This window comes from Falco punctatus, assembly GCF_963210335.1.
Source record: "Falco punctatus genome assembly, chromosome: 4".
NCBI classification, from domain to species: Eukaryota; Metazoa; Chordata; class Aves; order Falconiformes; family Falconidae; genus Falco; species Falco punctatus.
In genome coordinates, this window is record NC_137583.1 from 16,577,827 (window position 1) to 16,590,981 (window position 13,155).

General features: G+C 51.3%; 1 protein-coding gene across 3 annotated transcripts in view; it reads right to left on the bottom strand.

Moving 5' to 3' along the window:
• PRICKLE2 (prickle planar cell polarity protein 2) overlaps nt 1-13,155 on the bottom strand; it is a 116,371-nt gene that overhangs the window by 24,052 nt on the left and 79,164 nt on the right. For all 3 annotated transcript variants that reach the window (XM_080382777.1, XM_080382778.1, XM_080382779.1), the window contains 3 exons: nt 2,584-2,697; nt 702-839; nt 132-335 (listed from right to left, as the gene is read on the bottom strand). In XM_080382777.1, coding sequence (XP_080238903.1) covers nt 132-335; nt 702-839; nt 2,584-2,697 — 456 coding nt within the window. The remainder of the gene's footprint in view (nt 1-131; nt 336-701; nt 840-2,583; nt 2,698-13,155) is intronic.

Consider the following 13,155-nt stretch of genomic DNA (forward strand, 5'->3'; position numbering starts at 1 on the left):
TTCATGTGCATGACCCACGTAGAGGCCAGGGTGGATGGAGGGGAAATACCATCTAGCTGGCAAAAGGGACCCTCTCAACCCACCCCCACGGGCAGCATCCGTGGCAGAAGCTGGGGCGAGCTGGCTCTTACCTCGTCGCACGCTGCGCAGCGGGGCTTGAGGCACTCGGCGTGGTGCCTGCCACAGTAGATCTTCCCGTCTTGGTAGAAGTAGATCAGGTCGACCAGCAGCTCGTTGCAGACGCTGCAGATGAAGCAGGGAGGGTGCCAGCAGACGCCGTGCCCCGCTCGTGAGGCGAAGACGGCCATGTCCCCCCCGTTGATCTGGCCGCCGCACTGTCGGAAAGGCGGGTGTTTAGCGGGGGGGACGGACAAGCCCGCTGCCACCCATCGCCAACCAGCTGCTTTCACAACTGTGGCAGAAGAAGGTGCTAATTCACAGCTCCTTTCTGGTCTCTCTTATCTCTTTTCATCTCCATTTTGTGGCCAGGATATCAACAGCTTCCCCCCCTGCACAAGGCCAGGAGATGAAGTGGCTGCTCCGCATCAAATACTGCGGGGTACTCTTGGCAGGCACCCCAACAGACCCCAGCGCTCGTAGCTGGCAGGGGGCGTGGGGTGGGCGCTGCTCCCGTGAGCTTCACTTAACTTTGGTGATTCAAAAGCCTCCTGGCTTGTGCCAGTCTGTCAGCTGCTACCCACCTGCTCGCAGATGGCTCCCGTCATGGTCACAGGGAATGGCCGGACATTGCCTCTCCCTAAATTTTCCCTCTTCCTTTGGTTGCTGAAGAGTTTGAGCTCCCTCTTCTCCTCTTCATCCAATGAATTGCAATAGCGAACCTAAAAAACACAAGTGATGCTCAATGTTACGGGTGTCACTGGCTCCCCGGGCAGCATGTCACACTGCCCCACGAGCTCTGCTGAAGCTCCGCGTGGGGGTTACGCAGACAAAACCTGCCCTTGGCTGGGGGAGGCTGGAGAAACACAGGGCTTCGGTCATCCCGGGGTCCAGTCAACATTTCAAGAGGTAGAGATGAGAAGAAAGGGCAAGGAGGAAGATGGCTCTTTGGGTGCTCGGTTTTTAGGAAAATCTTAAAAGTTGGGTCCTCTAGACTCCCGCCCAGACCAGCAGCCAGACTGACAGTTTTCCTGCTTTCTTTACCAGCCCCCTTAAGGCAGAGGTCTTACAGCAGCTTCAAAATATTTTATTGGCATTTCAAGAGCACAGCCCCTTTTCCCTGTGCAAATGATGGAGCTATCTGGGAACTACTCTTCCAGCACTGGGTCAAGTTTGTATGTTGCAAAACCTCTGCATAGAAGGTAATAAGGAAATAAGTAAAATAAAAGGATACAAACAATGAATGATGCAATTTCCCCGAAGCTTGTAAAACTGAGGTTTTCCTGGCTATTTTCATCCCGCAGGCTTAGCTCTTGGCTTGTTGCATCTCAATGGAGAATACAACTGAAGAGCCAAGGTGGCCACGTGTAGCACCAGTGCCCAGCCCAGCCTCCGTTACTTTGGAGCGTAGGCTCACGGAGCCGAGCAGGATTATTCACGTGAGTGACCAACACACCTTGAATTTTCAAAGGAGCAAAACTAAGCACGAGGGGAAACCGGATGCAAAATCTGCCAATTTGCAGAAAATACACGCAGTCTCGTGCCTCCAGCTTACAGCAGCACGTAGCAGCGTTCACGTGTATTTACTCTGACGCTGCTCGGCTGTCAGAGGCTGTGGGTTCTCAGCAGCTGCCAGGGAAGGCAGTCGGGCAGGTTGGGGCCCGAGGGTGTACGGGAAGAAGCCCCTACCCGGTGCCTGGAGCTCCCCCGGCGCTGGCAGCGCCGTGCTGTGCCCATGGCACCCAGCCACGCGCAGGAAAACTCGTTAAAATCTGACCTAGATCAAACAAGTTACCTGCACGTATTTTCCAGAGCGGCTTCTTCAGAAAGCAACATGAAAATAACTTTTTTTGTTTACACAGGGAAATTTTGCGGGCTACCAGAAGCCAATGTTCTCACTGGTGAGAACAGGACGTCAAAGACCGGACCCTTTTTGCTACCTCACATCGTTCTTGGGAGACTTAAGAAGGTTTATTTGCTCTGACTGGTCTTGACTCAACCTCCACCTTGCCAGGCTCTCCCAGCTCGCACGGCTCAGACGAGTGAAACCCCTCCCCAGCACACGCGTTCCCACTCCCGAAGTGAGTCGGAAGCAGCACTTGGGAAAAGGTTTTTGCTCATATCTGGCTCGAGCTGATCTCAACAGCATTTCACACTACAATTAACGCAGCTTTGGCCTCCGAGGGCTGAGAAAAGGCTTTAATTTCCGAGACTTAAGAAAGATGTTTTGGGAAAAAAATTAACTTTAGGAACAAGCAACTCCCTCCCCACCTCCAATGCCATTGAAGCAGGGAGCAAATACAGCACTTAAATGGCAACATGACCAAACTCCAAGTAAATCCCCCCAAAAAGCAGAAAGGGCTGCAAAGGGGCCAGCCACGCTTCCCACCAGCAACCCCAGGAGGCACGTCCCCTCCCCACCCACAGCCCTGGTGGCATGTCCGAGGGTGCTTTTTGGATACTGACCTCATTGTCGTGCGGTGGCAGCTGGTGCAAAAGCTGCTTTATGCGAGATTTTTCTCCTGGGCTGTTGACATAGGGGACCTTGTCCTCAGGCAGGCAGCTGTAGTACTGGTGCACCTACGGAGCAAGAGAGGCAACTGCAGTGGGGCTCCCCGGCTGAGCCCGTGCCTGGCCAGTAGCCACCCCCCGAGCCAGCGGGCACCAGGTTTTCCCCATGATTTGGAGCGGGGAAATGCAGCTAGGCACTGCTTTGGGTTTATTGCCTTTCCTCCACCGAGAAAGAGGGCTGGCAGCCCCGGCAAGGCAGTGGAGCTCATTACCGTTTGCTCGGTCAGCCTCCATAGCGTTAGCATGTTTCGCCGGCTGCAGGGATGTGTCGGCACCTGCCTCGGCAGGGGAGGTTAAAAAGGCTGCGCCCCGGCAGCCTCCGTGTTGCCGGCTATCGCAGCCTCCACCTCCATCAAAACCCTCCGGGCTTTTTTCTGCAGCAATTTGTGGAAATAAACAGCAGATAAAATCTGTTGGAAGGCTTGGTTTTTCTCTTTCGTCTCAGAGCGTATAATTAAAATTGGCTATTAAAAAGGCAGCGTGGTGGGGCATGGCATGCCCGGCGCTGGAGGAGCCCGGTGGCAGCCCAGAGAGGAAGCACGCCCTGAACCCCAGTGTCTCTCCTCCGACTGCCACACCTGGAACGTGTGCTCAAGGGCCGGGCCAGGCACCAGGATGCGAGTCACTGGCCAGGGATCAGCTCCGAAATGGCCACGGTGACTTGAGCCGCTTGGGAAGAAACAGGAGAAGGTACAGGTAAGGGAAAGCTCGGCCGGGATCGGGAGTCTCCGCAGCCCCGGATGCCTCCGGATGCTCGGGCAGAAGTAGAGGGCTGGATGGCTTCCTTAAATCCACACTTGGCTAGAGAGATGCAAACTGTTTTCCTGATGTATACAGCTTTCCCCCTTCGCTGCGGTGGGATTAACCCCCTGAGATGCCCCCTTGGCTCTCAGACGCTGCAGCAATTGATTTCAGAGCGGCTGCACCGCCTGCAGCTTTTGCAGGGCTTTCCCCAAATGACGTTCACTTTGCAGTGGCTTCTGATCAGCTTTGTCCCTCGCTGTACGTTTTGGGCTCTGGCCTAGAAAGCGCCACCTGGGCTGGCACTCCCCAGATGAACCTTGTCTGCCCGCACAACCCCACAGCATCTGTGGGATGACAAGCTACCGTCGGTCACCACAAGGGATAGGGACACAGAGGCAGGTCACACAGGGCTGGCTGGCAGGGGAGCTCACCCATGGGCTCGCAGCCTGCTGGGGGTGGCTCACGCAGGGAGGCACCATCAACAGGAAGAAATAATTTTTTTATTTCAGAATAAATACCCAAACCTTGCATTATTCAGGAATAATTACTCTGCATTCAGCTCACTCCCTGCTCTCATTCAGAACTACCTGCAAGCAGAGCTGCTCCAACGCTTGCAATCGCATTTCTCAGTTTACAGTTCCTCCTCAGACCAACCCTAACATCCACCTTTCCCTGTCACCAGGTTTTGCAGAAAGGGAGATTTTTAGCAGATTTCTGCCCATAACTCTGCAGTGCTGACGACAGGGAACTGCCCATGTCATCAAGCTAAGGAACACGCATAGGCCACTGCGAAACCCTAAATTTGTTTTGCTACGGCATAGCAGAAACAGACCCACCAGCTACGGAAACTGTCAAAGAAAGAAAGAAAGGCTGATAAGCATTTTATGTTAAAAGGAAAACAAACTATGTACATTAGAACACTTACTTTGCATTTATAGAGCATCCTTCATCCAGGTACATCAAAGCACAATAAAAACACTTAAATTCTTTTGACGTGCTACACGAGGTAGCAAATCAACGTACTAGAAAGCACTATTTACAGCACAATGACGTTAAACGAGCTCCCTGTCTTCATGCAGCTAGTCTGTAGCAGCGCTTGCAGCTGAAAATCTTGCGGCGATGCCCCTGTTGCCATACCTTTTACCGGGCTGCCAGAATACTTCCTGGCCGGCACAGGCGCCTGCTGACTTCTCTTGCCAAATTCCCCACGTGCAGACAGGCTGCTCGCTTTCCCCTGGGCTCAGGTTGGTTAGCTTGTGTTTTCCTTTCTTGCAATGAAGTTTTTTTGCCCACTGAGTCCTTGAAGTTGGCATAGACCAGAAATTACTTTTCTTTTTTTCTGAAGAGATGCCAAATTCCATCAGGCTGCTCTGGCTCCTCAAGCACTGAGCTGTAAGACGCTCACCCTGGGCGAAAAGCAGGGATGTGAGTTCTTCCTTCAGCAACCTGGGTGCTGCCTTGCCGGAGCCCGGTGAGGCAAGACATACGTGCTCAGCTCCACTCCTGCTTCCGCTGGGAAGTTTTCCATTTAGTCTCAGCAGGTCCGCAGGAACCAGCTCCCATCACACCAGCAGCATAGCTCGGCAGGGATGGGCAATTTGGTTTCAAAAGCAAAACAAAATAAACGTAACAGGCTCCAACCTGCGATTTGTTGCTTGAAATAACCTGAAAGGGTTTGCTTTGGATCCACATCAGCCATGGGGAGCTGCCACAGGGGTGCTCACGATGAGGATGGAGCAGAGGCAGCTGTCAGTCCTTGCCCAGAGCCTGCGGGACATCTCATGAGAAGAAAACCCTTTCCTTATGCCTGCCGATAGCTTCCTCCAGTGTTGCCTTTACATCTACCATCCCTCCTGGGGACACACCTGAACCGGGGGGATGGTCAGATCCTTTTAACCGGGACACCACTCCTATCCAAAGAGGTCCAGCCAGAGTGCAGACGAGGAGCAGAAGGACACCCCTTCCCTGGGCTGATGTTAACCCAGGCCTGTGCAAATACATGCTCTCATCCATCACCCGCTCCCCACGGGATGCACCCAGCCCCCTGGACAGGAGAGCCAAGCCCGGGAGGGATGGGGTCCCAGGCTGCCAGTGTTCCCTGCCTCTGTGCTCACGTGGCTGCTGACAGCATCTCTGACCCGCCAGTAAGTGGCTGGCTGTTGGGCTGGCACTGCCTGCTTGTGATGCTCAAGAATAAGGAAAAATAAAGAAGGAAAGGGGGGATTCTCAGATCAGTCTGGCTTTTCAGGGAAAAGGTCTGTAGAAAACGCTAACATGTCAAAAAACTAAAACTGCTCAGTCTGCACTTCACTTTTGTACAAAAGGTCACTGTTTTCCATTAAAATAACTCTTCTTCCGTCCAGCTCCAGTTTGGAGCACGCACAAGCCTTTGTAGCTAGTGAGCCTTGCAGGGCCATTGTGGCCAAAGGGCCTGATCCAGACCCCCAGGCACCAGCATATGGCTCCTCACCGATCCTACAGGCTCTGCAACATGAGCTGCACCTAGATAAGGAAAACAGTGTGGGGCAACGACCCAGGATGGATAACATTTCCCCTTTAAAGCATACGGTATCTTCAACTGTTTTATTATTAAATACTTCTGCCATACAAGACAGCATGTCCACATCCTGCTATTTCCCCTTGCAACAGATCTGCTCTGCCCACACTTATCCTAACAAGCATCATTAACACACAGCAGCCACTTGTGGGGCCAGGCTAGGCTTCATCCTCGGTTTCCCCGCCTGCCCCTATTTGCTCCGGCCTCTACTCACATCTGGATGTGAGAAACCCTAGAGGAATCTGGAACACATCAGGCTGAGTTAAAATAAGGCTCCAGACAATGTCACGAAGCCCTGGCTGCGATGGGGCAGGCGGGCTGGCCGTGGGTGCCGCGGCACGCTGGCCGGCTGGGCAAGCCCCATCCTGCCCTGGGGAAGGTCTCCCAGGTGCTCGGACAGGCTCTGCGCTGCGAGAACCCGGCACAGCAGATATCCATCTTCCCAGGGTGTTATTCTCACCTTCAAAAGGAAAACATCCAAACGCCAAGTTTTGCTAACAAAAAACGGTAGACATTTTGGAAATTAACAGCTGCTTAGAGCTAAAAGGGTGTGTGTGTGTGCAAGGGGGTGTGTGTGGGGAAGATAGAAATTAAAAAAGAAAGAAACCAGGAGAAAGGAAAGAACGTAATGTAAAAGGAGGGTACGAAAATGCCTTTAAAGTGGAGCCAACTTTATTCAAAGGCACTGAGGAAAGTAATTACATTAGTTTACAAATGCCTTTGTGTTCTGCAGTCTTCCTAGGTTTGGGGTGTGTTTCTAGTTTAACTTTGACAGTTTACAAACCTACCCTGGCCCTGCTAAATAAAGGCAGGACTGCACCTTCTCCTGGCAGTCCCACGGGTGACCAAAGGCGAAAAACCCCATCTGAGCATATTTGCAAGCAGTCTTAAACCCTCTCCTAGAAGAAAAAGTTTGCAAACAACCTGTGAATTTAAGCCATTGATGAAGGATGTCTTTGATCAATGAATTAAACGAGGTGGAGGGGAAACACCACCTTTCTCTACAAATTAATTGCTGTTGGGAAGTAGCACTCGGTTGTACTCGCCCAAGTACAACACCCCTACTAAAAGCACCCACCAAACCGGGCTGTTTGGGATGACTGTACTGCTGGGATGGACTGCAAAGAGTTCGCGGTGTCCTGGCGTGGCTCACCTGATGGGTGCCGACTTGCTCGGCCATGACAGCTCTGGCACATCCAGCTGGGCAATCCCACCTGGTTTTCATGAAACCAAACAGCAAAACCAGCTGCAAGGCTTTTGCACAGAGCCCTGCAAGGGCAGCATGTGCTGCTCTGTGTGCAGCAGAGCATCCAAACACAGATGTCCCCAAAAAGGGGACCTTGGTGGGTCAGCCACTGCTCAGGTATGCACAGTAAATCATCACATGCAGCGGAGTCGGTTCCAAATCCAGGCACGCTAGCATTCTCCAGTGTCCCCCAGTGCCCAGGACAGCGTCATTTCCCCTGGGACCATGCCAGGGGTCCCACAGCCCTGGCAGCCCACACCACACCACCTGGGGACGTACCACAGCGGCACAGGTACACAAGGATGTGCAGGGTAGTGTCTGCCGATGCGTGTGCGTGTGTGCCCACCGATGGCCCCGTCCCCTGGCTCGCTGTGTGCCAGCCCCCCTGAGCTTTGGCTGCAGCAGGAGGAAGGCGGCCAGTCGCCCCGACAAGCCCGTGCTGGCCTGGGCAAGCAGGGCTGGTCCCGCGGCTTGCCTGCTCCTCCCCAGTGCTGGCTTTTTAATGGCATGTCAGGCATTCAGTGATCTTCTGCACTTAGAACTGACAGAGAAACAAATCTGGTGTCTTTGGTATTTCTCTCATTCCTGTTGGCCTTCGTTGGAAAGTCAAAGGGGAAAAAAATCCCAATGAGACACACGCAAATAACCCTCTCAACACCCTGCAAAATGTTGCAAGTGCTTGTACACAGAGGCTCACACACAAGCTCCACAGATGATGGCACGTGTGAAACTGGAAAATGGGTTCAGTGTGCTTTGGCCTGAGTCTGGCACATCCTCCTTTTCTGTGGCCATTAGGATACAAAGCACTTATTTATTTCTTGAAGCAAAACAATCCTTGCAGCAAGGCCAGATGCTCCGAAACAGAGAGGAGAGGGAACCGCTGGCTGGATCCACTGAGCGCTGGGATGCAGCCAGGCACGCACCCTGGGAGGGAGTTGGGGTCCCCCCCGACCCTGAGACTCTGCAGCCCTGGCTAGGAGAAGACCGTTATCACCCCCAGACCCATGAATGTGCCTGCGTGCCGGCACACGGCGGTGGGAGGCAGATGCAATCCCCGGCGCCGGGCGGTCCGGCGCCCCGCAATGCTGGGTTTGCTCTCGGAAACCCGCTCCCAAGTCGCAGGGACAAAGGCAGGGAACAAAGGAAAAATCATCTTCCTAAATGCTATTTGTTCTGGCACACTCTGCAGCTCTCTGTGTGCTGCTCTCCCACGGCTAACAGCAGCCGAGGCGTTTGAGTGTCGCTGCTCACCAGTTGAGAACGACATCCATCCCTGCCAAGCCTTTGGAGCAGTTCTTGGTCTGTAAGAGATCTCGCGGAAACATTGCTTCCTGCTGGCATCAAAGGAGAACATTTGAATGAAGGCCGTACATCCACAAGTTTCAGATTTGTGAAAGCGCATGCCACGATTCTCTTTTAAGCAGAAATCAAATTTGGTTTAAAAGGAGCCAGAAACGGTGCTTTCAAAAGCAGCTGAGAGTGGTCTTTGTGTTGCAAGGTACTGACTAGCAAAGCTGCTCTTGCACCACTCGGAGTCCTCTGGAGCACCAGCAATTATAATAATCTGCTGCATTGATCATAGCTGATAATTCCCCTGGGCATGCCACTTAAAATGCTCCTGTATTTATAAGGCACAGGGTAGCACACTAGAGTAACACCGCAACAAGGAGAGCTGTAATTGTTTGCTGGAATAAAGCTCCAGGACAAGTTTATATTGTGTAGTCCAGGGTTCTTCTTTCTTTTGCACTCCCTGCCCTTCCCTGCCTCTCCCCTCTGCTGACCACCACACACTTCAAATTTAAGAACGGAGCAAACCATGTCAGGTGAGTGGGTTTGTTTCCACGGCCCACCAAAGGAAGCCAATTCCCTGCCTGATAGTAAAATTGTTCAAGGATTAAATAATTTTAACAGCTTCCATCAGCTCACCACAGTCAGGCAAACACCCCAGGATACGGACACGGAGCAAAAGCCCAGACGCATGGTTTTGCTACGGCTTTTTTTTTTTGCAGCACAGCATGCACTCACACCTCCTCCATCCGCTCTGCTCCAGGGCAGAGGGAACAGCTCCAGGATCTCTGAACCTGTCCCAGCCGCCCCTAAGTCACACAGCACTGGCATCGCACACAGAAAAAAGCATTTTGTGTGCGGGATTGCTACTCCATCCAGCTGGGAAGCATTGGGCACGGTCCGATGCCTGGAGGCTGGATTTAGACTGTTCCAACCTTGAAATAAGAGCCGCTAACTGCCAGGCTATTTAGATACCCAAAGAGTTCACTGGGGAGGTGATGGACTTAGCGCTACCTCAAAGTGAAACTGGAGAGCTTTTAAAAATGTGCTGAAATGCAGCTTTTGGGTAAAATACTACAGCATGCATGTGTGCAAGGGGGCAGAGCGAGAGGCAGCCACAGCTTCTGGCTGGTGTATGTGAGTTGCAGCTCCTCTTCAGCACCCTCAGCCTCCCCTGCGCTGGGCTCTGCTCTCAGGATCAGGATCTACCAAGGAAGGTAGAGCTCATCATGGGGCTTCTGCCCTTCCTCTACCTGGCCGTAAATTAGCTTATCTGCTTCCCATTACTGCACAGGCTTGGGGCACAGGGTTGCTTTGGTCTCTCTTGTTCCTTCCTTGCTGCATGCAAGACTTTAGTCTCTGGAGGAGCGAAAGAGTTTGCTGAACTTACAGGGCTCAGAAAGGACGAGAAAGTAAAATGCACTTGACTGTGACACATAGGCACAAACGAGGCACACATCCCCCAGAGACGACTTTGCCCTGATAATGGACTTTCTACCACACCGAGGTGGTGAAAATGGGTATCTTTAGGTAAGGTGTAAATGCATGTTCAGTGTAGGCTCATCTCTGCTCTCCTTTCCTCACTTTGTGACCTGAACAGCAACTGTTGAAGCTTGCAGGTTTTATAACTCGGGCCCTTGCTATAGGTCTTGCAAAAGATCCAGAACAGGAATCAACACGTACGTTAGCCCCTGTGTAAATTCCCCGTGACAGCTACAAGTTTCACACTACGCTGCAAAGCTCTTGGGGTCCAAGCTCTAATGGCCATCTTAGAAGAAAAATGGTCCCCTGAACCTTCATGGTACTAACTATAGCTCAGATGAGATTTTAATAACTTTTTAAGGGACTCAATCAAAGCAACTTTGCAGACAGCAAGAGGGAATTAAGTTCTTGTGGCACATACAAGGGTCTTGAATGTTGGCATGCTGGAGCCATACAGAAAGCCGCACCACAGCTGAAGTAGAGCTCCATCTTTTGTTTAACTGGAAATCTGTGCCCATAACCAGCTGCTCCTATTATTGAGACACAATAAAGACAGAAATACTCAAAAATCCCTTGTATTCAGAAATCCAAGCTGGCATGTTATAACCCCTTTGGATTTCTCCAAACCACAGGCCCAAGGAATTCCAAGGCTGAACATTCACATGTATTTACACATGCCTTGCCTAAAAATGTGAAAAACACATCATAAAAGTACTTATTTTTAAGCATCTGCCCTCAAACTTATGTCAGTGCAAGGAGGATCAGCTGTCGGACTGCCAGCCCCAGCAGACAAACTGGCTCCCAAAATTGCCTTCCCCCGTTTTTGCAGCCAGACCCAGTCTGGGATTTTGCTTTGCTGAGGACACGTCTCTGTTGGTGCCTGCCCATTTCAGGACTTTCACACTTACTTTTTTATCGGACCATCGAACGGCAGCAGGAAAAAAAAATAAAAAATTCTCCAAGCCCACATCCCAAGCTTCTGTCTCGCCTCCCATACAGCCACCTCTCCCATTCCCATCTGCATCCGTATCTTACAGAAGAGAAGTCCCTCTTCTGCCGTAAGACAACTTCTCATTCAAGTCCAATCCAAGCAGGATCAGAGCCCACAGGAGCCTCTTGGCCATCCTGCGTAGGTGACGGCTATTGCAAGAAACCATGTTTTCTAATCACCTTGTAATTTATGGAGCTCATCCTTGGGTTTTTACCCATCGCTCTCCCTGTTGGCAGGTTGCCGCTGAGCCTTACACCTCTGATGGTTTGAAACCTCTTCCAATTTCCTGCCTGAATGCATTTGGAGCCAGTTTATAACTGTGTTCTTGCGCCAAAGCTGGAGCTTGAATAACTGCTCTTCCTCATCTAATGCATAGGGAATGATCACAACCCTTCGATTTCTGAGGCTGAACAAACCAAGCTCTTCTAGCCTCTTCAACGAAATAACATTTCCAGTCTCCCTCCAGTTTATAACCTTTCTTGAGCAGAGATGTCATAATTTTTAGCCAGCTTTCCAGATGGATTTTTACCACACCTTATGCAGTGGTATTATAACATTTTTTTATATTACTACCTTCATCCCTGTGTTATAAACGTATTTAGAAATATATAATATTTATGGCTGTTGCGTAAAGCACTTTGTACTCCTGTACGCTGATGAGCCATAATATACGGGATAACTTTCAGCTCCACTCTGCAGTGCAATGTCTGGATCGTTAGCTGTGAACACCAGGCCAATGCTTTTTTTCTCTTCAATAGTGGGTGTTAAGTAACCAACACGATTTTCACATGGTTGACACGTACCACAGATCAGCTGATGCCTGCATTAGCATCCAGGAATCCAGTGAGACCTTGTAGGTTTGAGTTGATTCCCCTCTAGATTATACTTAATAATTCAAGCTACGGATTGAAGGGACTCTCCAAATTCTGCAATGACCTGTGGAAACTGCCAAGAACCGATGTCATGTTTGTTGGCCAACCTCAGCCCCCTGAAATCCTGTAAATTGCTGCGTTGAGTGAGATGTGAGCACTGTCTCCCAAGAATAGCGAGGTAGGAAGGCTGTCGTCCAAGTATAATAAAAAAATTGCATTAGTCTTTCAGGGGACCACTTACCTCCCCAGCTCGTATGCTGCGTAGAGATTTTAATAAAGTAGAATATTGCAGAAAAAAGTTGTTTCATTTCATCTGTTTCATGTCAAAGAAATATGACAGTGAAACAGCAGAAGGCAGAGAAAAATTCACTGCTTGCAAATCTGTATTTGCAGCCCAGCCTGACAGCAGTGTCCTCAGCCGGAGCGGAGCCCACCAGCTGCTCCGCAGCAGACATGAGCCTTTCAGAGGCTGCACATCACGCACGCACACCCGACTCATCGACCAGAAAGCCACAAGTCTGTCTGCAGCCTTGCACGGCTCCAGCAAGTTGCTGCAGAGGGACCCCCTACCCCCATGGGAAGCAAACGGCACCCTCCTGCCCCATGGGCACTGGTAACTCCCGGAGAAATTCAGGGCGCTGCTCTTCACCCAGAGACAAGCCCCAGCCCTGCACTGTGGCTCTTTCGCAGCCCAGAGAAGTCACACCTTGCTTTTGTCTCCTTAGTGGCTCCTCTGACGCGGCAGGTCCCCAAAGGGCTGGCGGGTGAGCTATGCTGGAAGGATTTCAGTGCCTGTCTGTGGCTGCTTACGCTGCTCCTCATCTCCATGGTGATCAGAGGCAGGTCTGAAGTGGCAAGTCTGCTAAAAGGCCCAGCAACGCTGACAGAGGGGTGTGATTAGAAAGCGGGTGTTCGTATCGGGGGCACCGTGGCAAGAAACAGATGCCAGAAGAACCTAAAAATACATTAACCTGGGTAATGCATGAGATGTCAGTACCTGCTGCTAGAGCTAACGGACTTTAACTTTCTCCTGACACTCTAAACTCCCTGATGGCACGCTATTTCTTAAAAAGCACCTGAAGGATCAAAGAAGCATCCAGGTCTTCTGGAATATGTCACCACCATGCTGGAAGTGGGTTTCAATTGCTGTCCAGGCCATGCTGTACTCACCAGAAACCACGTCTAACTGGTCATGTGCCACCTGTCACTAAATACCTGTATTTCCACTCAGAGCTACAGGGGCATGGGGTACCTCAGGCTCCAGAAGCCACCAATGCGCCTGGACAGA